At 36.3% G+C, this 27,913-nt stretch overlaps 9 protein-coding genes across 21 annotated transcripts; 8 read left to right on the top strand and 1 right to left on the bottom strand.

Annotated features, from left to right (window-relative positions):
- Nucleotides 1-337: 337 nt before the first annotated feature.
- Nucleotides 338-4,330, top strand: Rev1 (Rev1 DNA directed polymerase). Its single transcript, XM_089866156.1, has 10 exons — nucleotides 338-613; nucleotides 690-822; nucleotides 883-1,051; nucleotides 1,116-2,625; nucleotides 2,717-2,818; nucleotides 2,872-3,045; nucleotides 3,103-3,411; nucleotides 3,467-3,893; nucleotides 3,968-4,070; nucleotides 4,148-4,330. Exons 1-10 carry the CDS (start codon nucleotides 554-556, stop codon nucleotides 4,263-4,265), a joined length of 3,105 nt encoding a protein of 1,034 aa, XP_089722282.1. The 5' UTR covers nucleotides 338-553; the 3' UTR covers nucleotides 4,266-4,330.
- Nucleotides 4,331-4,452: 122 nt separating this feature from the next.
- On the top strand, nucleotides 4,453-5,785 carry LOC149702386 (lysozyme C-like). Its single transcript, XM_089866186.1, has 5 exons — nucleotides 4,453-5,116; nucleotides 5,196-5,275; nucleotides 5,333-5,396; nucleotides 5,464-5,539; nucleotides 5,604-5,785. Exons 1-5 carry the CDS (start codon nucleotides 4,960-4,962, stop codon nucleotides 5,668-5,670), a joined length of 444 nt encoding a protein of 147 aa, XP_089722312.1. The 5' UTR covers nucleotides 4,453-4,959; the 3' UTR covers nucleotides 5,671-5,785.
- Nucleotides 5,786-5,908: 123 nt separating this feature from the next.
- LOC149702387 (lysozyme-like) lies at nucleotides 5,909-8,534 on the top strand. The gene is made up of 5 exons (XM_089866189.1): nucleotides 5,909-6,620; nucleotides 7,736-7,827; nucleotides 7,894-7,957; nucleotides 8,021-8,096; nucleotides 8,166-8,534. The coding sequence occupies exons 1-5, from the start codon at nucleotides 6,470-6,472 to the stop codon at nucleotides 8,230-8,232; spliced, it is 450 nt and encodes a 149-aa protein (XP_089722315.1). The 5' UTR covers nucleotides 5,909-6,469; the 3' UTR covers nucleotides 8,233-8,534.
- Nucleotides 8,535-8,591: 57 nt separating this feature from the next.
- On the top strand, nucleotides 8,592-10,151 carry LOC149702388 (lysozyme C-like). The gene is made up of 5 exons (XM_089866187.1): nucleotides 8,592-9,481; nucleotides 9,561-9,640; nucleotides 9,698-9,761; nucleotides 9,835-9,910; nucleotides 9,967-10,151. Exons 1-5 carry the CDS (start codon nucleotides 9,331-9,333, stop codon nucleotides 10,031-10,033), a joined length of 438 nt encoding a protein of 145 aa, XP_089722313.1. The 5' UTR covers nucleotides 8,592-9,330; the 3' UTR covers nucleotides 10,034-10,151.
- Nucleotides 10,152-10,472: 321 nt separating this feature from the next.
- On the top strand, nucleotides 10,473-15,433 carry LOC149702389 (cationic amino acid transporter 2-like). Of its 8 annotated transcripts, none has more exons than XM_089866160.1 (14): nucleotides 10,473-10,752; nucleotides 10,855-10,974; nucleotides 11,068-11,234; nucleotides 11,302-11,421; nucleotides 11,488-11,772; nucleotides 11,843-12,097; nucleotides 12,179-12,313; nucleotides 12,385-12,472; nucleotides 12,954-13,196; nucleotides 13,266-13,331; nucleotides 13,567-13,745; nucleotides 13,822-13,982; nucleotides 14,051-14,159; nucleotides 14,724-15,433. In XM_089866160.1, the coding sequence occupies exons 3-14, from the start codon at nucleotides 11,111-11,113 to the stop codon at nucleotides 14,879-14,881; spliced, it is 1,923 nt and encodes a 640-aa protein (XP_089722286.1). In that variant the 5' UTR covers nucleotides 10,473-10,752; nucleotides 10,855-10,974; nucleotides 11,068-11,110; the 3' UTR covers nucleotides 14,882-15,433. The 8 variants fall into 8 exon arrangements, with proteins under 8 accessions (XP_089722286.1, XP_089722287.1, XP_089722288.1 ...); XM_089866161.1 differs by having other exon boundaries at nucleotides 10,889-11,010; XM_089866162.1 differs by having other exon boundaries at nucleotides 10,889-10,974.
- Nucleotides 15,434-15,574: 141 nt separating this feature from the next.
- On the top strand, nucleotides 15,575-16,918 carry LOC149702390 (cilia- and flagella-associated protein 157-like). Its single transcript, XM_089866178.1, has 3 exons — nucleotides 15,575-15,806; nucleotides 15,877-16,148; nucleotides 16,215-16,918. Exons 1-3 carry the CDS (start codon nucleotides 15,607-15,609, stop codon nucleotides 16,688-16,690), a joined length of 948 nt encoding a protein of 315 aa, XP_089722304.1. The 5' UTR covers nucleotides 15,575-15,606; the 3' UTR covers nucleotides 16,691-16,918.
- Nucleotides 16,919-17,005: 87 nt separating this feature from the next.
- LOC149702391 (kinesin-like protein KIF21A) lies at nucleotides 17,006-19,689 on the top strand. Of its 3 annotated transcripts, none has more exons than XM_089866166.1 (8): nucleotides 17,006-17,247; nucleotides 17,425-17,469; nucleotides 17,601-18,082; nucleotides 18,156-18,460; nucleotides 18,524-18,612; nucleotides 18,674-19,016; nucleotides 19,078-19,252; nucleotides 19,308-19,689. In XM_089866166.1, exons 1-8 carry the CDS (start codon nucleotides 17,140-17,142, stop codon nucleotides 19,519-19,521), a joined length of 1,761 nt encoding a protein of 586 aa, XP_089722292.1. In that variant the 5' UTR covers nucleotides 17,006-17,139; the 3' UTR covers nucleotides 19,522-19,689. The 3 variants fall into 3 exon arrangements, with proteins under 3 accessions (XP_089722292.1, XP_089722293.1, XP_089722294.1); XM_089866168.1 differs by having other exon boundaries at nucleotides 17,112-17,247; nucleotides 17,337-17,469; XM_089866167.1 differs by lacking the exon at nucleotides 17,425-17,469.
- Nucleotides 19,690-19,725: 36 nt separating this feature from the next.
- CSN7 (COP9 signalosome subunit 7) lies at nucleotides 19,726-21,412 on the bottom strand. Its single transcript, XM_089866179.1, has 7 exons — nucleotides 21,277-21,412; nucleotides 21,029-21,213; nucleotides 20,799-20,963; nucleotides 20,532-20,734; nucleotides 20,347-20,452; nucleotides 20,102-20,223; nucleotides 19,726-19,883 (listed from the first exon to the last, which is right to left on the bottom strand). The coding sequence occupies exons 2-7, from the start codon at nucleotides 21,197-21,199 to the stop codon at nucleotides 19,847-19,849; spliced, it is 804 nt and encodes a 267-aa protein (XP_089722305.1). The 5' UTR covers nucleotides 21,200-21,213; nucleotides 21,277-21,412; the 3' UTR covers nucleotides 19,726-19,846.
- An 85-nt stretch (nucleotides 21,413-21,497) lies between these two features.
- On the top strand, nucleotides 21,498-27,852 carry LOC149702393 (TAR DNA-binding protein 43-like). Of its 4 annotated transcripts, none has more exons than XR_016381728.1 (6): nucleotides 21,499-22,084; nucleotides 22,174-22,343; nucleotides 22,405-22,545; nucleotides 22,608-22,815; nucleotides 22,917-27,179; nucleotides 27,303-27,852. XR_016381728.1 is itself a non-coding variant. In XM_089866174.1 (6 exons), exons 1-6 carry the CDS (start codon nucleotides 21,835-21,837, stop codon nucleotides 23,597-23,599), a joined length of 1,383 nt encoding a protein of 460 aa, XP_089722300.1. In that variant the 5' UTR covers nucleotides 21,499-21,834; the 3' UTR covers nucleotides 23,600-27,852. The 4 variants fall into 4 exon arrangements, 3 of the variants coding, with proteins under 3 accessions (XP_089722299.1, XP_089722300.1, XP_089722298.1); XM_089866174.1 differs by having other exon boundaries at nucleotides 22,917-23,447; nucleotides 23,517-27,852; XM_089866173.1 differs by having other exon boundaries at nucleotides 21,498-22,072; nucleotides 22,917-27,852.
- The last annotated feature ends 61 nt before the right edge of the window (nucleotides 27,853-27,913 follow it).

The following is a 27,913-nucleotide window of genomic DNA, read 5'->3' on the forward strand; positions in this document are numbered from 1 at the left end:
CCCTTCCACTTTAAATAGGCCTAAAAAGCCAATATCGCATAAAAAAATGAGGTGTGAGATGTAGCCATAATATTTTGGCAGTAAGGGACCTCGTGGTCCTACAAGACCAATAAAATATCTTGAAAAAGAAATAGGTGTAAGATATAGACATAGTATTTTGGCGGGAAACGAGCGACCACGTTCGAGACCAATAAAATCTCCTGATAAAGAAATAGGTGTAAGATATAGACACAGTATTTTGGCGGGAAACGAGCGATCACGTTCAAGACCAATGAAATCGCTCGAAAATGAAATATGGTGTGAGATGTAGACAAATTTTATACAATTTTCCAAATTCCATGTTTATACTGTCGTCTGCTTTATATTCTGATAACTTTTCTCAGTCTTTGGAAATTTTGGCGGGAGTAGTTTCGCGGTCGTTTCGATGGTGTTATAGTAAAGGAATTATTATTTTGTTAATTATACTTAAACAATGTTTAACAGTGGTTCTAGTTTGTAAAAGAAACGCAATTGGAGTAATATTTGTGGTGTTTTTTATTTGTGTGTCGCGAAAATGGCTTCAAAAGCTTGGAAACAAAAATTGAGATCGCAGCCTACAGGCTTTGAGCAATGGGTGAGTTTCGTTTTAATTTTTTTTTAAGTTAAAATTGAGTGTCATCTATGGTATTGTGAACGATTAAAACACTTAGGGTGGTTATATGGACGCGAAAATACAAAAATTGAATGAACAATTTGCTTTGAAAACGGTTAACGAAGAACAATCAGAGTTTTCAATAGATAAAATATTTTCTGGTGTTGCCATATTTGTTAATGGGCATACGAGTAAGTTATACATTAGAGCTAACGTTCTGAGGACATGGGTAAATGTGATTTTAAACGTAGATCCTAGCGCTGAGGATCTAAAAACACTTATGGCAAAACACGGTGGAATTTATCATACATATTCCCAATCAAACACAACCCACATAATAGCTACAAATCTACCTCATTTTAAAATCCAGAAACTTAGGGATCATCATAAGATAGTTAGACCAGAATGGATAACGGATAGGTTAGTGGGCATCTTCGATAATTGGGCTAAAACATTAGACATATCACGTATTCTATGATTTTAGCATCACTGCTGGGAAACTTTTATCGTGTTCGGAGTATCAACTCTATACCTCTAGTTATAAGCAAGGTCAAACTAAACTAGAGTTTAATAAAAGCGCAACAAATACAAGTTTATCAGGAAATGAATGTTTGGAAGAATCAGAAACAAATAAATCAGTAAATAAAAATACTTCAGAGTACTCTCAATCTGGCAGTGATAGTACTGAACCCAATACTGTACCTGAAAATACATCCGATATTATAAGTACTCCCGTAGTACCCCTTGAAGACGAGAGCGGCTCAAAAATTATTACAAGTACCCCAAGAACGGATGAAATTAATGAAACAACCGATAACATTTCATCAATCAACATTGTTAAATCCCCTCCCAAAGTTGTCAAAGCGGGTCAACCAAATTTTCTATCTGATTATTACAATCATTCTCGACTTCACCACATTTCAACGGCAGCCGCCGATTTTAAAGACTTTGTTAACCAATTACACGTCAACCATAAGGGAGATTTCCCTGGTAGAGATCTTTTCGTAAATTGGATGAAAACCAATTCCATTTGTGACAGTATAGACGAAAATATATTTTCCCTTGGAATTAATCAAAAAGTCATTATGCATTTGGATATGGATTGTTTTTTCGTCTCAGTCGCGTTGAGAAACCATCCGGAACTCGTTGGGAAACCAGTAGCCGTAACTCACGGAAAGAGCGGTAATGCTCCGAACCGGCAAGGAACTAACGTAGATTACGAGTACAATTATTACAAAAATCGATACAAATCGAACGCTTTGATTAAGGCGGGTGAAGAAACCGGTTCAGAGGTCAAAGTTACTGATTATGACGCTCATAAAAATATTGGCTCAACTTCCGAAGTTGCCAGTTGCAGCTACGAAGCCAGACAATGCGGAGTTAAAAATGGGATGTATTTAGGCGAGGCCTTTAGGCGTTGTCCCGATCTGCAGGTTGTCCCCTACGATTTTGAAGGGTACACGGAAGTATCGCAAGCATTGTATAATCTAGTCGCCAGCCTAACTCTGGACATTGAAGCCATTAGTTGCGACGAAATGTTCATTGATTGCACTGATGTCCTCAAATCCACTGGTGGAAGTCCATTAGAACTGGCCAGTTTTTTGAGAGAAGAAATTCACAAACTGACCAGGTGTATGGCTTCAGCCGGTATTGGCGGTAGTATCTTAGTAGCCAGATTAGCTACCAGGTGTGCGAAACCAAATGGACAGTATTTCGTAAAACAACACGAAGAAAAGGATTTTATGAAGAAACAACTTGTTAGAAGCCTTCCTGGTGTCGGATACGCCACCCAGAGTCGTTTAGAAGCCCTTAACGTTGTTACTTGCGAAGACCTTCAAGGAGTCTCTTTAAATACCTTGCAAAAAGAATTTGGACCCAAAACGGGGAAAACCTTGTTCGATCATTGCAGAGGCAAAGATGACAGAGTGGTTAAGACAGAGAAGGAACGCAAATCAGTGTCTGCTGAGATAAACTATGGAATGAGATTTCAAACTGTACGTATTTAGCATTCCGGCGTATGGGATGACACGAGTCATACCTTTTGTTATTATGTTATTTACGCATAATTGACATTAACAACTACAGCAAGAAGAACCAGAGACTTTCCTTAGAGAACTGTCAGAGGAAGTAGAAAAACGACTTAAAAAAATTAATCGTAGAGGAAAACTAATTACTCTAAAAATAAAGGTAAGTACTTAACTTGCTCAAAATTTCGGTAATTTTTCGTTTTTCAATTACAGGTTCGCAGTAAAGACGCACCAGTTGAAACTGTCAAGTTTATGGGTCATGGAATATGCGATAACATCGCTAAATCAATGACAGTACATCTTCCAACTGATAGTGCGGATTTAATAAGCAAAGAGGCAATTGCTTGCCTGAGACAAATGAAATTACCTCCGCAAGATATCAGAGGCGTAAGTTGTAATTGCAATTGCAATCTTCGAAGCAATCTGATTTACTGCATGGCATAGATGGGCATTCAAGTCAGTAGACTAGCGCCAGTTATTGGAATGGAAAAGAATCAGTCTACAACGTTGCTGTCCTTATTTAAAAAGGCGGCAAGTACCTCAACCAGTATTCAAGAGCAATTACAATCGTCATCCGTAACAAAGAAAGAAGAATCAGCCACAAATGTCACGGGTTTAGAAGAAACATTAAAAATTCCGCATCAGGAAGACAATCTTGTTGGTGAAAAAGTACCTGATATGGCCGAAGTTGCTTTTCCGGACCTTGAGTCCATCGCATCAGAAACGGAAGGTGTTCCAGCTGAGGAAGACAAGGTATTTGAAAACATTGCCCGTACTGGCTTGGTATCATTATTAACTTGACTTTCAGCTTGACGAAAGTTTTCTCAATGCAATGCCTGAAGACATTCGAAGAGAAATTATCGAAGATTTTAAATCTAGAAAGGCTGTTGCAGCATTGGCTAACATAAATTCCCCCAATAAAAGGATGGTAGGCCTAGGAGGAATGTTAAATAATAATAATAAGAAAGCAAGTACACCCAAGAAGCGGCGCTCACCAACAAAGAAAACCTCACCATCTAAACGAAAGAAACCTTTACCAGCGAAGAAATCTTACTCGTTAAGTAATTTTCTCAATATTAAAAGTGCTAATGTTGGAGCTAGCGCGTCGAATGAGACCAATAAAGTACCTGCAACTGCAACTAACAGTCGAAGGGAATTGGTAAAAGCCGCTCTTTGTGGCGCTGTAGATCTTGAACCCCAGCGACAAATAATTGCGGAATGGGTCAAGTCAACTGGTGAGACCATCAGTGTACACTCACATACGGTAAAAGGTGTAGGGTTTTTTTTTTTAATTTTGTCGTGTTTTCAGAACCGTTAGAAGATGATACTAACCATTTTATGTGTTTCTTGTTAACACTTATTGATAATCGGGATTTGGAAAGACTCGATTTGATTATCAAATGCTTGTATCGGTTAGTTATGCTATAACTAACATTAACATTAAATTAAGGGGGTTTTTAAATGGTCATTTCGCGATTGCTGATTGCAGGAATATTAAGAAGTCAACAAAGGATGAGTGGAAAGCCATTTATGGGCTTTTAATTGACGAAGTGCAAAGAGAAATGAAACAAAATTATGGAACAGTTTTGAAATGCGAGACTTTCTAAAAATATGTTGTGTTTTTCGTTACTTTTTATGTAATTTGTGCCAAAATAAAGCATTTTTACAAGAATCCAATAGAATGTTGTGTTTTATTACTTTTCTATGTAATTTTTGACGAAATAAAGCATTTTTACTGAACCAGTTATAAATTTCTATTTGTTGAACGAGTTATCCATTTCAAACTGATGTTTCTATTTGCTGAATGATCGAGTTATCCATTTGTAATTCATCATTTATGTGCTGCAAAACAATGTCCTTTTTTCCACTTCATCATTTATGTTTCACTGAACGAGTTATTCATTTGTCCTTTTTTGAAAGAAGAATGTACTTACACACTATAACGTGTGACGGGCTAAGCATTAAAATAATGCGCCGGTTAGGGTACGTACGTTTGAAAGTCGAAGTAGGTACATTTTATTATTGAATCCATGATAAAGAAGTGTGGATCGTGAAGCTTTCTTCCCCTCAACACGAGGATGATTGTCTATTAAAAAGTGAAAACGGAAAAAATAATATTTTATGTAACCAAATGATAAAGTATTAAGAAAACTTTCGAATAAAAATCTTTTAATTCCAAGATCCCATTGTTTAAAAAATATCCTGTATGGTATAAAGCAAAATATCTAACGACAGGTTAGTTCAGAATAGATTCGGTATCCTTCGAGATAAGTTAAGAAATCCCTGTCGCCATCGTAACTAATGAACATGTTTGAAGTTTGCATCATGAAGTTTCTATACTGTTTCTTTATTTTGGCAAGTTTCGTGTTGGTCTCTGAAGGAAAGATTTTCGAAAGATGCGAATTGGCCGAAGATTTGCTAAATAAATACAACTTCAAACGTGAACAGATTGCCGACTGTAAGTTTTTCAATTTCAGTCAATGTTTAAAGATAGATATTTGTTAATTTAAAATCATACATTTTTCTCTTATTTCTAGGGGTTTGCCTCGCATTTGCCGAGAGTACCTACAATACTAGCGCAATTGGATATGAACCAAACTGGCGTGGTATATTTCAGGTAATCAGAGAGGCTATTATGATATCTTCCGTTTTAATTTGACCATTTTCTCATCAGATAAATGACCTATACTGGTGTGCGCCACCCGGACCCCATAATGAATGCCATCTTGATTGCCAGAGTAATTATAGCTTATTGCGAGCTTTGCTAAACGTTACGGTAATTAACATGGGGTGATAATTAAACAGGTCTTCATGATGATGATATTGCCGATGATGTAAAATGCGCGAAACTTATATTTGAACGTCAAGGATTTCCCGCTTGGTATGTTTGTCTAGTTTCAGGACGTAAATCTCTGATGATATAATTAATTTAATTTATGTTATAGGGGTGGTTGGCTTGACAAGTGTAGGGGTAGAGACCTTTCCTCGTTCGTAGAGGGCTGTAATATATGAGGAGTGTGTAGCGGCAGGCGAGGATCGGATATCAGGAATCATTCGGAATTTGAATTTTAACATTTTTCTATGTAGAACAATTGTTCCATGACAATAAAATTCACTTTTTTTATCATATTGCAGAGTTTGTTTCATCTATAAGATAATTTTATGTAAATTTTCACAAGAACACTGTCTTATCAAAACTGTAGTCTTAATATTGAAAGGCAAGGGGATTCCTAAATACTTCAATCAAACGTCACATTCCTTATATTTATAACAATATTATTAATTGAATAGAAAAAGCGCATTTAGCAATATTAGTCTAACATCAATATTGATAATGACGTCTTTCAGAGCGGGAATGGTACGAAAAATTAAACAGTAACGCTTAGAGTTATTAACCACGTGACTTCGGTTAATACATCTCAACTGATTTAATTAATCTATAGCGCGAACTTTGCTAAGAATAGTTTACGTTAACTAAACCCGTTTTCGACCCCCTAATCCACTTTATTACAATGGACCGAAAGTTTTTATAATTATTATTTAAATTAATACGGTACTGTTCCGTTCCCATTTACAGAAATAAAACGGAACGCTTTGTCTGCCTCCTTTCTCTAGACTCATCTCATTAGCAATTCGATGAGTTAATTTTTAACTTTGTTCGTAAAACTTGTTTTTCAATACCCGAGTTAATTATGCGTAGAGTATTTCATATAAAGTCGCTGTCGCACTCCGAGATTTGACACTCGGAATATAAAACTCAAGGAGAACTTGTTCGTTAGTGGTTAGTGTTAGGCGGTTTTAAACCAACATCATGTTTGAAGTTCGCAATTCGAAGTTTCTATACTGCTTCTTCATTTTGTCAACTTTCGTGTTGGTCTCTGAAGGAAAAGTTTATGATAGATGCGATTTGGCCAAAGATCTGCTAAACAAATACAACTTCAAACGTGCGCAAATTGCGGATTGTAAGTGTTTCAATTTTATTTGTTATCCCACTAATTATAGATCAGGGTTCATACGAACATGGAAAACAGGGAAAACCTGGAAATATCAGGGAAATTGGTGTAGAGGAAAAAATCAGGGAAATATCAGGGAAAATGAAAATTAATTCAAAAAATCAGGGAAAACTAATTTTTTTTCTAAAAAATCAGGGAAATATCAGGGAAAATGAAAATTAATTCAAAAAATCAGGGAAAACTAATTTTTTTTCTAAAAAATCAGGGAAATTAAATAAAGTGAAACAATTGCACTTCAGTAGGACCCAAAATCTAATTTGGTGCACGAAAAAATCGATGTTAGTTGTCTCAGTGGAGAGAAATATATTTTTTCAGTCTATGGAATTCTGTATGTTGGTCCTGTCTATTATAACCTAGCTAAGAATGGTAAAGATATGGTTGTAGGTATAGCCTGGTAACCCTATTTGAGATTATAACACTCCTCCAATGTAAAAATTTCACCTGGAAATTTATCAGAAGTACTCTGGAAAACCTGGAAATATCAGGGAAATTGACTTTGGAAATTTCGTATGAACCCTGTAGATTTACAATGTGTTACCAAAGAGAATGGTATGACCAAAATATAGTTCGTTTTATGGTCTAAAAGTTTCTTTGACCTTTTACATGTTATGATTGGAGTGTTTTACGTTATGACCAATTAAATTTAATGGAACAACCAGAAAGACAAAGCTAATTTATCAGTAAATCCATCTAATCATTACTTGGCATAATGTCATATAACATTTTCCACTCAAAATAGGCCATAGAACCCCCTGTATTTCGGTCCTACATTATTTTGGAACTCCTGTAATACCGCATACATGGTTCAAATAAATACGGTTACATTGATGTAGTCTTACACGTTGCACTTTTCACGCCGTTAAAAATTATCTGTAAAGATCGTGAAACTCGTCCACATTAATCAAAGATGAAACGTCTAAATGCCGTCCACCTTGATTTTTATGTTCTTCCTTATCAACTTTATATCATTCGGATCTTGAATTTCATAGACAGTCGGCTCCCCTTATCTTTAACCGTGTTAGAGTCTATGAAAAAATAACACAGGGTGTCAACACTCTTTCTAGGGGTTTGTTTGGCGTTTTCAGAGAGCACTTACAATACCAGCGCGCTTGGAAGTCTTAACAGCGATGGAAGTCATGATCACGGACTTTTCCAAGTAATCAGAGTTCGTTGATAATTAGTACGCGACCTGGTATTCTAATTAAGGTTGTTTTCTAAACAGATAAACGACAGATATTGGTGTTCCCCACCCGAACCCATTAACGAATGCAATGTTAATTGTCAAAGTAATTACGCATCATTACTAAACGTTACGCTAATTGTAATTAACATCTGTGTTAATTAAACAGGTCTGCTTGATGACGATATCGCTGATGATGTAAAATGCGCGCGTCTTATATATCAACGTCACGGATTTTCCGCCTGGTAACTTCCTGCTGGTTTCGTGGCACGAATCTCTTCTTGGATGTAACCCTTTTTCAATTTATGTCATAGGTATGGATGGGTATACAAGTGCTCCAATAGAGATCTTTCGTCATATGTCAAGGACTGTGATATATAAAGATTGTAGGTACTGTCGTGGGGTCGGACATGATGCCTTTCCGTGTCTCTAATTCTACTACCCCAGAAGGACGGAACGTTCGGATAAAGTTAGCTTCCGAAATTTTCACAGATCAGAAATCATTCTGAACTTGAATTCGATCAATTATCTGTCAAAAAAATTTGTCTAATGGCATTAAAAATTCACCTTTTGATCATATTGAAGCATTTTATTTAATTTATTATGTAATTCTACAAAGGAATACCGGGTGAAGACACACCCTCTCATGCGGAAAATAATAAAACCAAAAGAATATAGAGGCCAAGATAAAACTTACTTATCCATAAAAAAATCCCCCCCCCTGGCGGGATTCGAACCCGAGTGGTCTCCCTCCCCCAGGGACTACTGACCGCCCTTGACCAAACCTTTTTGGTATTCTGTAACAAATATCTGCGATATACAAATAAAATATATGAAACATTTGTCTCAAAATACAATAAGTGAAGACATCCAACACTTGGAACCACAAGACTCATAAAGAACTTGTTAGTTTGTACATGTCGGGAGTGTGGCGAACTCCTGTAAGCCTAGCCTATTGAGCGACAAAGATTGAGGGAATACGACACATGTCGGCGATCCTACCCTACAGGTGCCGACTGCCCCGTGTCCGCCGGAGGTGACTTGACCCCAAAAACCCATCCGTCACCTCCCAAGTAAACCTCAATTCCTTCAAAAATGCGTTTCATACTGAGAAACCTGAAAAAAATGGCGTCTAGCCAATATGGCGTGTGTTCACGCCCACGAAGAAACGGGCCAGGGCGGCTGGCGGCCGCCTATACGGTTTCTTCCTTTTGGTTTGACCAAGAACTAAAACCACAAATTAATTTTTTACTTAACTGAATAATTATCTATTAAAAAGTGTAAACGCAAAAATGTACTTTTTACATAGCATCATTATTTATTACAAATACAAAAACGTTCGAATAAAAAATCTTTTAATTACAAAAAATATCCAGTATGGTATAAAAGCAAAATAGCTAACGAAGAGTTTATTCAGAATTGATTCTGTACCGATTAATACCAATTAAGTAATCCCCGGTACCATCGTAAATAATCATCATGTTTGAAATTCGCGTCATGAAGTTTCTATACGGTTTTTTCCTTTTGGCAAGTTTCGTGTTTGTCTCTGAAGGAAAGATTTTCGAAAGATGCGAATTGGCCGAAGATTTGCTAAACAAATACAACTTCAAACGTGAGCAAGTTGCGGACTGTAAGTTTTTCAATTTCTGTCAATGTTTAAAGCTAGATATTTATCAATTTAAAATCATACATCTTTGTCTTATTTCTAGGGGTTTGCCTCGCATTTGCCGAGAGTACCTACAATACTAGCGCGATTGGATATGTACCAAACTGGCGTGGTATATTTCAGGTATTCAGTGAGGCTATTATGATATCTTCCGTTTTAATTTGACCATTTTCTGATCAGATCAATGACGACTACTGGTGTGCGCCACCCGGACCCCATAATGAATGCCATCTTGATTGCCAGAGTAATTATACTTTATTGCGAGGTTTACTAAACGTTACGGTAATTGTAATTAACATGGGGTGATAATTAAACAGGTCTTCATGATGATGATATTGCCGATGACGTAAAATGCGCCAAACTTATATTTCAACGTCAAGGATTTCCCGCTTGGTATGTTTGTCCATATAGTTTCAGGACGCAAATATCTGATGATATCTGTTTTACAGGGGTGGTTGGGTTGACAAGTGTAGGGGTAGAGACCTCTCCCCATTCGTAGAGGGCTGTAATATATGAGAAGTGTGTAGCGACAGGCGGGGATCGGATATCAGAAATCATTCTGAATTTGAATTTTAACAATTTTCTTTGTAAAACAATTGTTCCGTGACAATAAAATTCACTTTTTTTTATCATATCGAAGAGTTTGTTTTATCTATTAGATAATTTTATGTAATTCTTCACAAAAATCCCCGTATTACGTGTTTCTTATTCAATTTTAGGTTGTCGGGGTTTAAAACAACCTTGAATGGTTAACTAAAATGCTTAATTAAAATTTAAACACCTCCGGAAGGGTGTGACAACTTTTATAATACAGTAATGTCACCCTTTATTAACTCCCGTTAAACGGTAACACAGTGGAAGGCGGAGAACCGCCGAGATACCACTACGTTTTCATCTCTTCTCCAGCTTATCATCACATGCTCCTATTAAACCACGTGACTTCCTATCTCTACGCATCCACCCCCTTTTCAAGTTCTTTGACGTTTCGTGCCAGTTCGAGGAGCAAGCAAATATTTTGCTGTGAGTCCGACGAATCGCCCTTTGTAATTTTATTTAAGTAGAATTTAACAGTAGTTAAGTAGATTTAGCATTCTTTTATATCGTAGTGTTATTTTTTTAAAGTTAATTAACTCCAGTGTCAAATTTTAAGCTGTAAAAAATTTTTCGCCAAGGCTTAGTGGAAGTACTACTACTACTTTTAATACACTAGTTAATACACTAGTAACTACTACGAGGTAAGTGAATAAAGAAATACTTGTCTTCTTTGAGACTGACAGCCTTGAAAGTTACAAATTCCCGCCGAATATTAATTATTTAAATGACTATTTTTTACGTAGACGTTATATAAAAAAACAGTAAAATATTTATCAGGTTTAAAAGATCAATTTCTTAAACTTGTCATAACTGGTTCTCTTTTGGCTTCATTAAGACGTTATATCATAGAGTGTAATCTAGATGTAAACATATTTATCAATTTATAACGCTAATAATAGGTCAGGTCACTGGCACATTTGTATACAACAACACAATTTTGATCGCGACGTTTTCAGACATCAAATTCTTCATAAATAAAATTAATCTAACGGCTAAAAAATGGGATTATGGCGAAATTTTGGCAAAGCTTTGGTAAGGAAAAAACCTATGGGTGGTAAAGGCGGTACGGAAAGAGAATCTGAATTGAAACGATGTTTAACAACTTTTGATTTAACATTCCTGGGTATTATGCAATTTTTTTTCATTATTCATGTGGCGTTGGTTTTAATTAATTAAGTGGATTATTCCAGGCATTGGTAGTACATTAGGGTTAGGAATGTATGTTATAGCAGGTCAGGTTGCTGCAAAATCATCGGGACCAGCCGTTATCCTTTCCTTTGCAATTGCCGCTGTTGTATCCGTGTTTTCCGGTAACTTAACATGTTGAAAGGATAACAATGTATGAGTGATAAATCAAAATCAAAATGTAAATGTAGGCTTTTGCTACGCTGAGTTTGGTGGGCGAGTACCGAAAGCCGGTTCGGCTTACATCTACAGTTACGTCACAGTTGGAGAATTCGCAGCCTTTATAATAGGCTGGAATCTCATTCTGGAATACGTCATCGGTACAGCCTCAGTGGCTAGAGGTTACAGTGACTATATTGATTCCCTTTTGGGAAGTCCAGTGAAAAATTACTTGACAAAAATTATGCCGATACATATACCTTACATTTCTGGGTATCCAGATTTCTTAGCTTTAGGAATTACGCTTTTACTAACCGGTAAAGATAGTGAAGTTTCTGCTAATTGTAAATGATTGATTGATTTATTTAATTAATTAATTAATTACAGCTTTACTCTCTTTTGGAGTAAAAGAATCAACAAAGTTTAATAACGTTTTTACAATAATAAATTTACTCGTGGTTTTTTACGTTGTAATATGCGGGTCATTCAAAGCTAATATACGTAATTGGAGGCTTCCAGCTAATGAAATACCACCTGGTCGTGGTAAAGGTGGTTTTTTTCCTTATGGTTTGTCAAAAATGATGCAAGGTGCCGCGACGTGTTTCTATTCTTTCGTGGGCTTTGATTGTATCGCGACTAGTGGTAGGTTTTTTTTCAACAAATACGAAAGAATACAAATACACATGATCTTTTAACTACTACAAAAAAACGCGATTCCTTTAGGCGAGGAAGCTAAAAACCCTCAAAAATCCATCCCCATTTCGATAGTTATATCCCTCGCCACTGTTTTCTGCGCGTATTTTGGGATATCGGCTATACAAACTTTAATGTGGCCTTATTACGATCAATATCAACAGGGTACGGAAGTTATTTTAAAGCTTCGTGAAAATATTTATTTAAAAATGTAAAATATCTTTTGTAACTGTTAGCTCCATTACCATATGTCTTTGATATGGTGGGTTGGCCTGTTGCAAAATGGGTTATATCAATAGGAGCCCTAGCTGGTCTTTCTACTAGGTAATCTTTAAAGACAAAGTTTAGGTAGCGTAACGTTATACCTTAAAAGAACGGCCTTTTTCTAAATATAATGGAAAAGAAATAAATGACAATCTTATTACAAAATAATTAGCGTTTAATTAGTCTGAAAAGCGAGAACTACTGCGCAATTGCTTTAGTGGCGTCTGCTAAATAGCAACTCTTACGCGCGTGCGTGACCGAGTGGGCCGTGAGAATTCAACCAATAACTTTAGGGGTGGCTATCAGACGTCACCAAAGCAATGGCGGCTCAGTAGTCCTTGATTTTTTAAGACTAATTAAACGCTAATTATTTTGTAATAAGAGATGATTTATTTCTTCTTAATATTTGATTTCTTTTATGTTTAGAAAGAGGCCGTTCTTTTAAGGTATAATGTTATGTTATCTGAACATTTCCTTTTTAACTATAGTTGTCAGTAACAGAGGTTACTTAAAACATACTCTTTATTATTCAAAACTACAGTCTGTTAGGTGGTATGTTTCCATTACCGCGTGTTATATACGCCATGGCATCGGATGGTATTATATTTCGCGGTCTGGGAAAAATAAACGCTCGACTCGGAACACCGGTATTGGCGACATTATTGTCCGGGTTATTTGCCGGTGGAATGGCTATGATGTTCGAAGTTGATGTCTTAACCGAGATGATGTCAATCGGAACTCTTTTAGCTTATTCTCTAGTTGCCCTTTCGGTACTTATTCTAAGGTAATATCTAACTTCGACCGTTTCTAGTTGTTTTAACGTTAATTTTTATTTTACAAGTTGATTCTTTAGGTACCGTATTTCGGTAGAAACGGTTCCATTGCGAGCCCCATTGCACTCTAACCCAATCTCCTCTTCGTAAGATTACTTCCCTGATTTCTTTGTTCTTCTCTGTACTCTTTTCTGTTCACTTTTGTAAATGATACCGCTGGTAAGATGTAAGATGTACTTGCGACGGTAAAAATGGTGTTTACGCCTTACCAATGGTACATTTCTCTCTCTCCTTCTTTCTTCCATTTCTGTTCCGCTGCTTTTCTGCGTTATATTTAACTGTAATTAGGATTTAGTTTTAATTTCTGATATTATCGCGTAGGTATAATTCGAGCCCGCAATCGCTAGTCAGCAACTCCGTTAACGTATCTTCCAGTATGATGATTTCGACTCAACAATATACGAAGAGAGAGTTCTTCCGACAATTTTTTAATCTAGATAAACTTAGAGTACCAACGCAATTATCGTCCAAGATATGTACTTATCTTATAGTCGCAGTTGGTAAGAAGAAGTGTTTTTGTAATGTCCTAGATGATGATGATGATGTAGGCCTAATTGTCTTTCGCCTTCTCTTCAGTTCTACTTTCTGTTATCGAAGACGCGTTATTGGTCTACTTGGAGGATTACTTATTAGAACTTTACGTTTTGATCCCAATCTCTGTTCTCTTTGTGGTTATCTTATTAATATCAGTTTCTCTTTCTTTACAACCGTCGAATCCAACAGATTTGGCTTTTAAAGTATGTCCTTTTCAACATACTTTAGAATTAAGCCATGTTCTTTGAACATGTGATTGATCTTATTTTAGGCTCCCGGTATGCCTTACACCTCTATTATAAGCGTTTTTGCTAATACGTATCTCATGTTCAAATTGAGACAAGAAACGTGGATACGATTTTCAGTTTGGATGGCTGTTGGTAAGTTTCATTGTATAAGGGATGCGGTGTAGAAATGGGTACTCCTCTCCTTTACCCCCAAAATGGCGGGCAGTGAAAGACTGATGGAGGTGGATATATATAGGGTTAGTAGGGGATAACCTCCCAATAAATGACGTGAAATGTTTAGTGGGGTGAAAGTGGCAATTGGCTTAGAAGAACTTTAGTAAATGGATTATATTAGTAGCATAAATTGGCTCCTCCCTTTCCCTCAATATGGCGGAGAACTTTGTGGCATAGAAAGTTAATATGGAAATCTTGATTGACTACTCCCTTTTCCCTCAAAATGGCGGAGAACTTTGTGGCAGGGAAGGTTAATAGGGGAATCTTGATTGGCTCCTCCCTTTTCCCTCAAAATGGCGGAGAACTTTGTGGCAGGGAAGGTTAATAGGGGAATCTTGATTGGCTCCTCCCTTTTCCCTCAAAATGGCGGAGAACTTTGTGGCATAGAAAGTTAATATGGGAATCTTGATTGGATCCTCCTTTTTCCCTCAAAATGGCCAAGAAACGTTTTAAAAAAGAAAAACATTGAATGTATTCAATCAGGATTCCTAATTTACTTTGGCTACGGACTTTGGAACAGTTCGGAACGTCAAAGATACGCGCCTATCCCCGAAGAAGACTTATTAAGCGAGAGTGGAAACGAAACCGATGACACTCGCGATAGAGTGAGTACCGAAAAATCACCCCTTGTTGCCAAATAGTCATCCATCATCTTCTTCACAAATCGCACTTCCTAATTAATTAAGTATTTAAATATCTTTTTAATATCTATATACCCAAAACTGTACTAAAACAAATGTATTATATTTTTTTATCAAAAGCTTGAGGATAGGTAAATTAATTAAAAGAATTGAACTAATTGGCTGTGATAATTAAAATTCGGTACCCGATCTTCCATCAAAGCTAGCAACATTCGATATTAAATTAATTAAAAGTTAATTTTTTAATATAATGTAATCTCATTAATTTTTAAAGTTTATCTTTACTAAACTATTTTTTTTAATCGAGTTTTTAAAGGATCGCAAATTGGATACAAATTAAATGAAAATACCCGATCTTTCGTAAACGACAAACAAACAAACGTCACGTGACATTTTTCCTCTCAAGCCTAAACTAAGATTGTATAAATATATATTTTGAAATATATGTATTTTTCTCTTACGTGTTATATTAATGTAAAAAACAAAAAATGTTATTTTGTAATTGTTAATTGTCAAATGATATATAAAAATAAATTCGTTAATGAGTTATAATTATTGCGTTTTTGGGCATACGATTTTTCCGATTCAAGCAAAATGGCGGCTGTTGCTATGGCAACGCGACTCCCAAACAAACCGCCGGGTCCGGGAAGTCGTCGGCTTCGTTAAAAGGTTTGTTTTTCAACTCCTCCCCATTGGTTTTAGAATCGGAAATCGTCCGTAATATAATGCCATTAACCCATAAAACTAAAAAGAAGAAATCGAAAACAAAGGAAAAAGGGGAAAAGAAAAAAGGCGGGAAAAGGACCACGAAAGTAAGCGATGACAAATCCAAAAGTGACGTATTCGGGGAATCCGAAGAATTGACTTACACGGAAAGAGCTCTATTGGATATTAGAATTAAAAGCTTGGAAGAAAAATTAGACGAGTAATTAATTCTTCGTAGTAAGTTGTTTATTCGGAATTTTATTTACTTCAAATATATACTTCTACTACAGCCGCGACAATTTAATTGAGAAGTTAAGGAATGAAACGGAAACTTATAAAATCGGGTATGACGAAGAAGTAAAGGATAAAGAAGACACTGTTGCGTTTTTGAAGAGAGCTTTGCGAGATCGCGCTGTAGAAATTACCGAATTGCAGGAAAAATTAATAGGCATTCAACAAGTTCATAGGAAAGACATCGAAAAGCTGGATTATCGTTATAATCAATTGCAAGTTGAATATCAACAATGCAAGGATAAATTAACAGAGGATAATATGCTTCTTAGTTGAGTATATTGGGCGTTTTATAATCTTTTTTCCAAGAATAAAGGCTTAATTTCTTGTTTTGTAGCCGGAAAATTATCCGCGCTTGAAGATTTTCGGGTTTTGAAAGAAGATATCTTAAACAAATTAGCGGAAACCGAAGCAAAGTTAGTTGAAAGGGAAGCTTTCTACCGCCAAGACTTAAGTCGAATTGAAAGGGAAGTCTTGGAGGACAAAGAACAGTTAGTTCAGGATGTCGTTCACCAAGTAGACACTTTAGCCTACGAATTTCGTAAAGCCTCAAACGATCAAATGTCTTTCACGGTCAAGAAAACTATCGAAGAAAACGTCCAGTTGTCGATTCAATTAAGGGAAGCGTCACGGAAATCGTTAGCTTTGGTTCGCGAAAATCAGGCCCTTAGTCGCTCCTTGAAGAAATGCAAGGAGGATCTAGTTGTCTATAAAATGACCGAGAATCAGCTAGCCACTCAATTGGAAACCCTAAGGAAAGCATTCAAGTTCAAAATGGCCAATTCGGAAAACGGGAAACAAAAATTACAATAAATTTTATATTATGTTTGTGATTAAACAGTTTTCATCAAAATTTTGTATTTTAAACGTGAAAACCCACGCTAATGATTGAATTTCAAATTTAACGAATTTTCGTCATCGTGGCACTTTGCGTATCAACCGTTTTCCGTTGGAATTTTAATGGAGTAATAGTATTGGAGTAAAAATGAACCTTTCCTTAAAGTGCCTTACATTGCACCGTGATCTCCTGAATTATTGCTCCATGGGAAAAGGCGAACGATTCAATTCTTCGAAATCAGGCTGTCTGCTCGGTAGTCTGTTGTTGGCGTTCGTATTCTCTTTCTCTTCGGTCGGATTCAGTTGCGAGACTCAAGTTGCCAACCGACTGTCTTTGTTTCGTTGGGATTTTGTACATTTAATTGTAATTAAATTAATATTATTTTATTATCATTTAAATTTAAATAAGAAAGATTGAGAGCTGAATGGCATCTGAAAATGAGACGCAGATCAGAAAATACCGTAAAAAATTGCGGCAAATAGAGCATCTTGAATCTCTTAGAAGACCATTGACGGATGATGAGCAAAATAAGGTACATTTATTTTTTATTTTATATCGTAAATGTCTGTACGTGGAAAGGCACGAAAAATGATGTGCATATTATTTTAATTTGCGTTTAAGAAAGTTTAACAAAAAATAAAAATAATTCGGGTGTGTATTGCACTTTGGATTGATGCAATTAATATTTAAACTTAATTAACGTATTAAGGCAATGAGCTATAGAAGAAATGACTTAAGCCCTTCTAAGTTAAAGGTGAGAATGGATTGAATCCCTTCATTCCCTTGACTGTCATGTCAAATTTGTTATTTGATACTAAAATAAAACAAACCGTATATAACACGCATCGGCAAACGTTTCCAACAAACTGCAATTACAATTTTCAGATTTTCTTGAAAACTGCGATTAGAAAGGAACTTCAGAAACTTCTTTCGCAATTAACGCACGAAAGTGCAGTCGCTAGTTACAATGAACAAGATGACAGTAATGGAAATGATTTTGCCGATGATGACAATGTTGTGTCCGACAAACAACCAGAAATTGTCAGGCCTACTTTAGAACCATTATCTAATGTTCAAAAAACAGCGGAAGAGATGAAAAGAACTAGAGAGTTAAATTCTGAGGAAGAACAAAACAGAAACAACGAAGATAAGAGGGTCAAAACTGAGGTTCGACCAATCGGAAATTCCGATGGTTCTTCCACGTCTTTAAATAGAGCACCCTTAAGAGGCGCAACGCCCGTCGAAGAACCATCAAATAAAAAACATAAAAATCTTCGAAACTACAAAATAGTTTGTCGAGAACTTGAAGGACATAGTGATATAGTTTGGTGTGTACAAGCTGATCAAGAATATGTCATATCAGGAAGGTAATTAATTACTTTAGAGTATCGACATGGGTACGCAACCGAAATTCTGACACGTATATGTTTGCGTGTTTAGTCGCGATACAACAGCTAGAGTATGGGATGCAAAAACTGGGGAAGAAGTGTGTAGTTTACGTGGACACACTGATTCCGTCAATGGTGTGGGATTACTTCCAAAAGAAAAGGGGGAGGAATTGCTTCGAAATGAAGAAGGGGGTGATGGATACTCAGCTAGAAAGATCGCGGTATCTGCTTCCAGCGATTGTAGTCTTAGAGTTTGGCTCTTACCTCAAGGCTTTCTTCTGAAATCCATTTATACCTTCAACAATATTATGTGTCTGGCTATTATGCCTGAACATTTATACGCTCTGACTGGAACAGGTAGATGAAGACAAATGTTCGTTTGAGTATCGATCATTTGTCACGAACCATTTTCATATTCAGATGGTGGGAAACTCGAAATATGGAACCTTTCGAGTAATCAAGTTGTACATTCAGTAATCGCGTACGAAAACGCTGTTTCTTGTCTAGAAGTAAGACGAGATCATAGCGTGTCACTTGGCGTTTTTTATAAGCTGGATATAATGTTTTTAGGCCTCTGGTACCCAAATTTGTTCGGGTTCCGTTGATGGCATCATCAAAATTTGGTTGTTGCGAGACAATTTACTATCTGTGATATACACCCTAGACCCTAATCTCGATATAGTTAACCCCAAAAATTCTTTGAAACATTTGAAATCCCTCTGTTCAAAAGAAGGTCGCATATTTATGGGTGACGAAGGGGTCAATTTGAAAGTATTGACATGGAAAACTGGTCAAATAAGACAAATCAAAAATCATTCATCCAAATACGGATGTACCGATGCGGTTCATAGTCATAAGGATTTGCTCGTTTCGTCATCGTATAATTTAGATACTGGCTTAGGGAGCATACATAGTAAGGTCAATTCTGTTACGGGATAAAAACATACGCTTGACCATTTCGTTACTTCGTGTAGTGCGTCTGTTACCCAATGGCGATTACATATGCAGTCTTCCCGAAGTCTTTACTCGCATATTAACACTGGCCATCACGGACGGTGATGAAATATGCGATTATAGAATCGTAACGGGTGGAATGAGATTAGCGGTTTGGGATTTGATTGAACCAAGCCAAAAAACAGCCTTAAAAAGGTTCGTTACGCTTCTTAGCCGAATGCAAACCTAGTTTACATCTCATTGTAATTAGGCTTCGAGAGGATGAGGATTGTAAAGTGTACAACGCCGGGTTTCGTTCGGAAATGAATGCGGAAGCGCTAATTAGCTCTTCCGAAGATGAAGAAGAATCTGATGATGATGAAAGTAAAGATGATACAAATGATGAAAAGATTGAAAATGATAAAAAGTTAATGGAAACTCCGGAGAAAACCAATTTCCCTTGGAACTACTGCAATGTTTTGTAAATTGTAACTGGTTTGTCTTTGGTGGAAGGAAATTATTTTCATACGATGAGAAAGTAATTACATTTAATCCTAATTATAATTACGATCTGTTTCTTTTTCTTCGATTTTGTTTTAGATAGGAATGTTTACAACGCATTAAAATTAAAAGTAATTAACGCAAACAACAAACTATGCATTTTATTAACATCGGTTCGAGAAACGTACTGCTTTGTTAAATAGACTTTTATTATTTGTTTTCTTCGTATCTATTTACAACCTTTTACAATTACATTACAAAGAATGAGGTGCAGATGGCAAATAGATATTTTTTTTAAGTGCAAAGTTATTAGGTAGTTTTGGGCCACAATTTCCCGCCTTTAGAGCTGAAAGGGAAGAATGGCAATTTTTTATACAAAGTTTCGGAGAGAGAAATGAGTGAGGAAAAAAATCCCTAACAGTATGATTTTCTTTAATTATTATGAAGCTCAAAATAGTTAATGATTTAGTAAATGATGCGTTTGAAGGGGGGGGGGATGAGACAAAAAGAACAACGACACTGTTAATTATTATAAAACACTCTGAGAAGGAATTCATTTAGGACCTCTTGGCTTTAGTCGGTTTCTTGTTGGGTTTATCCATTTGAGCGGCTTCACGGATATCAGTCGCCATTTGTTCGTCTCCATCTTGCGACTGCGATTTCAACGTTTTTTTAATGTTAGTCACCTGCGCGAAAAGAAACGTTTCATTTTGTGGGCCTTTGTTTTAGTTTACTGATAACTCAGTCAATGATTATCATAGATTATCTTAACGACTTTATTAAATTTTAACATATTTTTGCTTTTCAACCTCATTTTCGATTTGCTGTTTAAGTTTAGTGTGATTATCTTTCGTGCTGTTGGCTCGGCTTATTTGGCTTTGAATGTTCGATAGAACGGTTTCGCATGTGTCACACCTATAAGGGGTTTTCAAGTTATTCTTATAGAAACGCGTTTATTATATTCCAAATTCGAATAAATTGAATTTTGACGAACCATTCTTGAAGAACGGAAGTTACGGTGTTTAGATCATCAGGTTTGATATCCCTACCGATGGTGTAATCAACTTCCAACTGATTATTTTTTTGATCCAATTTCCCACGTACTACGTCAGCGTAAATTACTTCTATAATTAAATCTTCTAGTTCTCTCAAGTTTTTTAGATCTAATTCTTGAAGTAATTTTGAGTAAGGAATGCACTGAAATTGTAGGAACGCGCGTTTTAGGTAATCTGTTTTTGTAGAGAAAGGTTACTTTATTTACTTTTAGCTTTGTTGCGAGTGAAACTATCGTGAGATGCCTCAGTTTTGTAATCATAGCGGGAGTTAAAGCGGGTAATTTAGCTTGATTTTCCAAATAGTTCGCGTACGTTCCGTAGGCAAACACATTTAACAAATGTAAGTAAGGGACATTAGGAGTTGTTTCTAGCTAAATGATTTAAACGAAAGTTTTTGAATAAACTGCAGTTGGGGTGAAGCGAAAATGAAACTAACCTCTTGTATGTTTGGCATTTCTAACAATTCTCCAAACACATAAATGCCAGGAACTTCAAGAACTTGTTTAATTAACTCAACAGCAGCCAGACCCTTCGCTGACTTCGCCAAAAGTATGTATTGTTCAAGGAGCGCGGATTGATTAGCGACTGGAGGAGCTTTTTCTGTCATTTTTTAACTGGATTCTGTGTCAAATGAATTAATATGTTGATTATATTCAACAATAATTTATATTAAGCTTCTTTTACTTTATCGCTTTAATCACAATATTCAACTTCAATCGCGCAGGAGTGGACAAAGAATCAACACACACTGTCTGACAGTGATTATAGAACTCCGTCGGACCGTCGCTCTCATAAGCAGACGACGATTCAGTTCAGTAACTTGAGTTTCTAGTCGAAATCATCTTCTTGACTCGTTACTTGTAAACTCTGTTTTCTCTTCTTGACCCTGATTCCTCTTCGCTGATTGGTTAATTTTGCTGTCAAGGGAGAAAAAACAACTGGGGGAAGAAGTATTATTATTATGTGTTATTGGAATGTCGTCTTTTTAGCGTTATTTGTTTGTTTTCCAAGTTATTGTAATTCATAGTCATTTTACGGATTTTAAAGTTGAGTATGTATTAGCGATAAGATGTGGTTTAAAATAATAGAGTGATTGCGCTTTGGAAAAATGCAAATTTTGCTACTGTCCTAATTAAAAGTCTATAGACGTAAGCCTTGGCCCTTAAACTAAAGGTGAAGGGGTGCATTACCGTTACGTTACGTACTGGGCTAATGCCATTCATTGGCAACTGAACCAAAACAATGAGTAATTACATTCAAGTTTCCGAAGAGGAAAATGATGAACCGATTGAACTACCGACTGAAGACGATAGTACACTATTGTTAACGACACTTAGTGCTCAATTTCCAGGCACATGCGGGTTAAAATTTAGAAATCCCGATACTGGGACAATGCGTGGTGTTCGCTTGGTAGAAGGTAGACTTCATCCACCAGATTCAGGTTGGGGTAATCTGGTCTATGTTTGTGTGTTTCCGAAAGGTGAGTTTAGAGGTATGCTGTATCTGTGAACGTTTATATATATTCAGTTATTTCGTAATACTTTTTCTTTCGGTACTTAACGTAAACGCTTAAATCCTTAGAAAATAAACGCAAGTCTGATGAACAGTTGGAAAACAGCACTGCTAAAACAAAACGTATGGAAAGTAGGCAAAAATGCTCGGATCTTATTGTATTAGGATTACCGTGGAAAACAACCGAGCAAGAGTTGAGACAGTATTTTGAGCCATACGGTGAAGTTCTAATGGCCCAGGTAGGCCTATACGTAGATTAGGGAATCCTTTTGAGAGGTTGTCTAATTACCTAATTATTAGGTTAAAAAAGACCCTAAAACTAACCAATCAAAAGGTTTTGGTTTCATTCGTTTCGCCAATTATGAATCTCAAGTTAGAGTTTTGTCAAAACGTCATATGATTGATGGGAGATGGTGTGACGTCAAAATACCTAATTCAAAGGTATTAATCAAACACTGCGTTTTTTTTGATCAAGTGTTTGAGAAATTATTCCGCGTTTTCAGGAAGGTCAAGCTTCGGAGTTAAATCGCAAGGTGTTTGTAGGTCGATGTACGGAAGATATATCAGCTGATGATTTGAGAGAGTATTTCTCTAAATTTGGAGAAGTTACCGATGTTTTTATTCCCAAACCATTCAGAGCATTTGCTTTTGTAACATTTGTTGACCCTGAAATTGCCCAAAATTTATGTGGCGAAGATCATATAATCAAAGGTATTCAACACGGTGTCATGATGTTCATGTTCTACTGAATTGGACAAGAGTTGAAATTGAAACGCGAGAGGCTTGTTGTTTTTTTCTGTTTTCTCGTTTAGGTACCTCAATTCATATAAGTTCGGCTGTGCCCAAAAGTGAGAATAGTCAACCGCATCAATCTGGTGGTAGAATTTACAGTCGAATTGACGGAAGAAGTTCTGGTAATTCTGGTCTAGGTTACGGCGGAGGTCCAGGACCCGGGGCCAGTGCATTTGGCGCTCAAATATCGCACGGCCCTTTAGGCGTGGGAATGGGAGGTGGAGGAGGGGGAGGGGTTTGGAATCAAGGCGCTAATCGACCTAATTTGAGCAACGAAATGCCTAATTTAGCCGCGTTGGGAAACAGTTTGGGAATCAGTCACGGATTGAATTCCAATCAAAACGCGGGACCCCAAGCGGGAGGTCAAGGGGTCAATACAACCCCACCTACACTCGGTATGGGCGCTTTAAATTTGGGCGCCGCTCTCCCAATTAGTTCCGCTATGGTAGCCGCTGCCTTAGGAGGTTCCTTGGGACTATTCGGACCTGGTAATAATTTCCATTCGCAAGGTGGTGGTCAACCTGACCCTCAACAAATGGGGAATAATCAAGGTAATCAATCCGGGAACCCTCAGTTAAATCCGGCTTCGGCCGCTAACGCACAGAGCTCGGCATTTTTAGGTTGGATGACTCAAAATCAAGGACCCGGTGACGGGCCTTGGCCTCAACGAGAGGGAAAACAAGGCTACGGAATGTCGCCTTAGGTTATCATTCATTTTTATCTCGCGTAATTGTTAAGCTACATCGGATTGAAAGAGGAAATTAAAATATGTGTAAATGATATCACTTTTAGACTGAATAAATAATAAAACATTGTTTGTTGTAAGACACATTGAGACGGGGTGCTGTGCTAGCGGTTCATTTAATTTTAACTCCATTAACATTTGAAATTAAATTTCGTAAGCAGTATTACTAAAAACCTGGCATACAAATGACCGACAAAAAGTAATTTCGTTATTGCCTACTTACTATCTAAACTATCATATACCGTCTTTTAATTTTCTCTCTTTCTGTAAACCCAATTAGCGGTCTTATTCCTGATCAGCGCCACCTACCCATAGCGGCGACTTTGAGAACTACTGTAAGCGGCAAGCCAATCAGATGTCGCTAAAATCTGGTGACGTCACTGACTGGCACTCTCGGGTCTTACCAAAAATGACGTCACCAGATTTTATCGACATCTGATTGGCTTGCCGCTTACAGTAGTTCTCAAAGTCACCGCTATGGGTAGATGGCGCTGATCAGGAATAAGGCTAATTCATTGTTAAAGGAATCATTAAGCGATTTTAAAAAAGGACAGACTCGGCTTGATTTTTTTAAAAACATATTTATCTTGAAAATAAATCACGCGAAACCGAGTTAGAACAAAAATAATCAATCAGAAATGATAAAGTTTTATGTTCTCACGAACAGCATTTGAAAAACACTCAATTATTTTACGCAAACACACACAAACAAGGCATTGATTGTATTTAGGCACAACTATTTAACATAAAACGTCATGAGTTGAGCGTATAATTCGTTCTATAACATCGCGTTCCCGAAAACAAATTAGTACACTAATTATCTTGTTAATGCGGTCAAATTTGGTTCGATGCCGTTAATCCATTATTAGCACGATACTGCAACAAAGTGCTTCCAAATTGCTAGAAAATACACGTAAATAACCACTATTTAACTTCACCTGTGAACAAATACTGTTCCTGAATGCGTAAACCTTTAATTATTACGAAGAAATCGCATTTATCTACGCTAAAACTATAAAATAGGTCAAAAAATAGACATCCAAATAACCGACCACGAACGATAAGACACAAAGAGAAGAAAATATTTTTGTTTAACGGGAAAATAATAATTACGAAGGAAAAATAAACAAAATACAAATAATAATCATTAAATATTATATATATATAATAAGGTGCGAGGCGGGAGTAAATAAATAAACAAACAAAAGCCAGAGTGTTTATGAAGACAAAAAAAAATAACAAAATATATTTAAACAACTATATCATGATATGCGTGATCATGAATTCATCCGTTTTGAATGTGAGCATAATGTTTGGTCATATTAGTCGTAGAGTGTGAAAAAGAGGTTTTTAAATGTTTTAAATGAGAGGGAAATAATGAATTTAACAAACAAACAAACACTTTGAAAAATAATCCACCCTTTTGCCATATGTTAAATACATATATTGACGTTGAAAATTGACGCATTTAAAAGAGAAAAAAATACCTATTTATTTGTTCAAAGTATAGAGCTATTTCAAAAAAAGGCTTAGGCGCGACGTCTCCCGTGTTTCGGCACCAAACATGGCCGCCCATACTGACGTCGGAAATGAGATAGCTCTATTCAGTGCAAGTTCAAATAACATATTGCGCTTATAAGATGTTGAGAAGTGCCTATGCAGTTTTCTTTTTTAATTATATTTAATAACTGAGAGTTCCCATTGACAATGACCCCCCAAGGTTTTGACCGATGTCCGGTTCGCTTAACGTCTTAATTGACAATTCAATTCAATTAAGTTCAAATTTTGCTAGAAATATATGCCTGTAGACACGTTTTTAATAGGATTCAAGGTGTGTTCTTGTAAGGCGACGTGATGCACGAAAGGTTTGATTTACGATAAAAAAATCTAGCTTGCTTTAGTCTATTTCCTTGCATACGTAATTTTGGTACTTGTTACTCTTAAATGATTTCCAAGATTAGGCTTAACAAGTGGGTTAGATTCCTGAAATGAAATTTGATTGGTGCGTAGAAATGTGGCACCGATTGTGCTTGACATACTTTAACGTGCTATGTCGGATGCGCCGCTAAAAAGTGCTCATGCGCATATTTTAGAATCAATTGGCAATGAGTAACCATGCAGTTTGAAAATATTTCCAAAAATTCTACGCGTCTTATAGAACACACCAACCCCCGAAATTTTCTTGAAAAGGCGCGCAATTAGTAACTATAACTACAAACCCCCAACTCTTCAAAAAACAAAGAATTAAGTCCATTAGTTAATTAACAAAAAGTATTGAAAATTCTGTGATGTTTCTAAAGAAAAGAAAACAATATGCAAATTTTAACTAAACTAAAACCAACTTATTGCGCGCCTTTTTTCTTTTTACTATTCTTTAGTCTTCAAGAATTTCCCGCCGCTAAAATTTCTCTAATTATTATTATTATAAAAACGGGGTTTCTTGGTATATAAATATAATGTGTTAATTTGGGTCTTTGACAGTATTTAACGCGTTAAAAGTGTGTAATGAGTGTGAAGTTTAACAGATTTTTTCGTCTTCTAAAAAAACAAACGAACGATATTCGAACAATATTTACTTCAATGTGCGTGAAAGATTTATTTTTTGGTTGATTTTATTTTTAAGAGAGAAAGTTTAAGACTATCTCGGATCATAATTAGAAACTTCATTAAGGATACCGGTTAATAATTAATTAATTAATTAAGGATATCGCCCAAGAATTTTAATTTGTGTGCTTGAGTGTCTAGAAACTTTCTCGTTTTTCCCGACAAACCAAAAAAAACCTACATTTTTTTTTCTTCCGATATTATGTTTACGAGTTTAATTAAGAAACTCGAGAAATCTAATTTTAATTAGTTTTCGATTTTTCTCTCTCTCTATCACTCCTCTATTTACTATCACTCTCTTTGATAGTTTTTAAACAATTTGATAAAAATGAAATGATATTGTATTGTTGTTGGTTAGATGTGTGGAAAAGTATGTATAGAAATATTTGGGAAAAAATGGAGTGGTGTGATTGTTTTTGATTGGTTTATTTAAAAGGATAGTTTAGCGTCTGCTATTTTATTACCGTGTCGGGGTCGTCAGGACACTGTTAGGGGATCCAATGAAAAGCGATATCCGCGAATTCTCATCGCTGATTGGCCCTCTTTACGAAGTTGGCCAACTTTATCTCGGAGGTATATTTTTGTTTGAGGGACTTGGTAAGACGCCTAAATTGAATGACGGCGTAAAACGTACGGGGACTCGGGAAGCCAGCCAATCACGGGCGATACCAGTTCGTTATCGTCGCTGATTGGATCCAATTTACGAAGCGTGTTGCCTAGATCAAACGTAATATCAACGTTATTGTTTGAGCGACTTTCTAAGACATCCAAATTGCTCTTTTGATGTTTTACAAGCCACTCAAATGCTATAGCTTCGATACTTGGAATTAGGGGGATCTAATGGAAGGCGACAAATACGCGGGCCCCAGTTTTCTAAGCCTCTCAACCACTATCCAAAGCATTTTGATGTTTTACAAGCCACTCAAATGCTATAGTTCAGATACTTTGAAGTAGAGGATCTAATGGAAGGCGACAAATACGCGAGCCCCAGTTTTATAAGGCTCTCAACCACTATCCAAAACATTTTGATGTTTTACAAGCCACTCAAATGCTATAGCTTTCGATACTTTGAAAGTAGAGAGATCTAATGGAAGGCGACAAATACGCGGGCCCCAATTTTCTAAGCCTCTCAAAGAATATATCTGGAATAATTTGAAAACAAAAGTCGACAAATGACTTCTCCCAAGTCTCTCGAACACTATAGCTCGAATATTTCGAATACAGAGGTATCAATTGATGGTCCTTTTATTATCCCCGACCATAGCCATCATTACAAGCGACTATCCCTTTAAAAAAACTAATAAAGATGAGAGAAAAAGATTCAAGGAATTAAATCAAAGTTACAAAACAAATGAATTGTCACGAGAAAAATACAAATTTGTTTTTTCTCTTTTACCTATATATAATGAAATGAAAAAGAAAAAAAAGTAACGAAAGAGAAAAGAAGAATACGATTAAAAGAGTTTTGTTTCATTTTTTAAATTTAAATCTCTACGTGTGTGGTGAGAGCCCTTTTTTGCGTGATAGGCTGTTTGATTGTACTTCTATTTTGCGTGCAGTGAACAATTGTGAACAATTGCAAATAATAAAGGAAATTTTAAATGAAATGAATGGAATTTGTGTATCTATAAATGTCAGAAGTGAAGTACAGAGCGACTGAATATTGTT

This window comes from Phalangium opilio, unplaced genomic scaffold (assembly GCF_054372755.1).
Source record: "Phalangium opilio isolate 3A_F unplaced genomic scaffold, DU_Popi_V2 ptg000017l_1, whole genome shotgun sequence".
NCBI classification, from domain to species: domain Eukaryota; kingdom Metazoa; phylum Arthropoda; class Arachnida; order Opiliones; family Phalangiidae; genus Phalangium; species Phalangium opilio.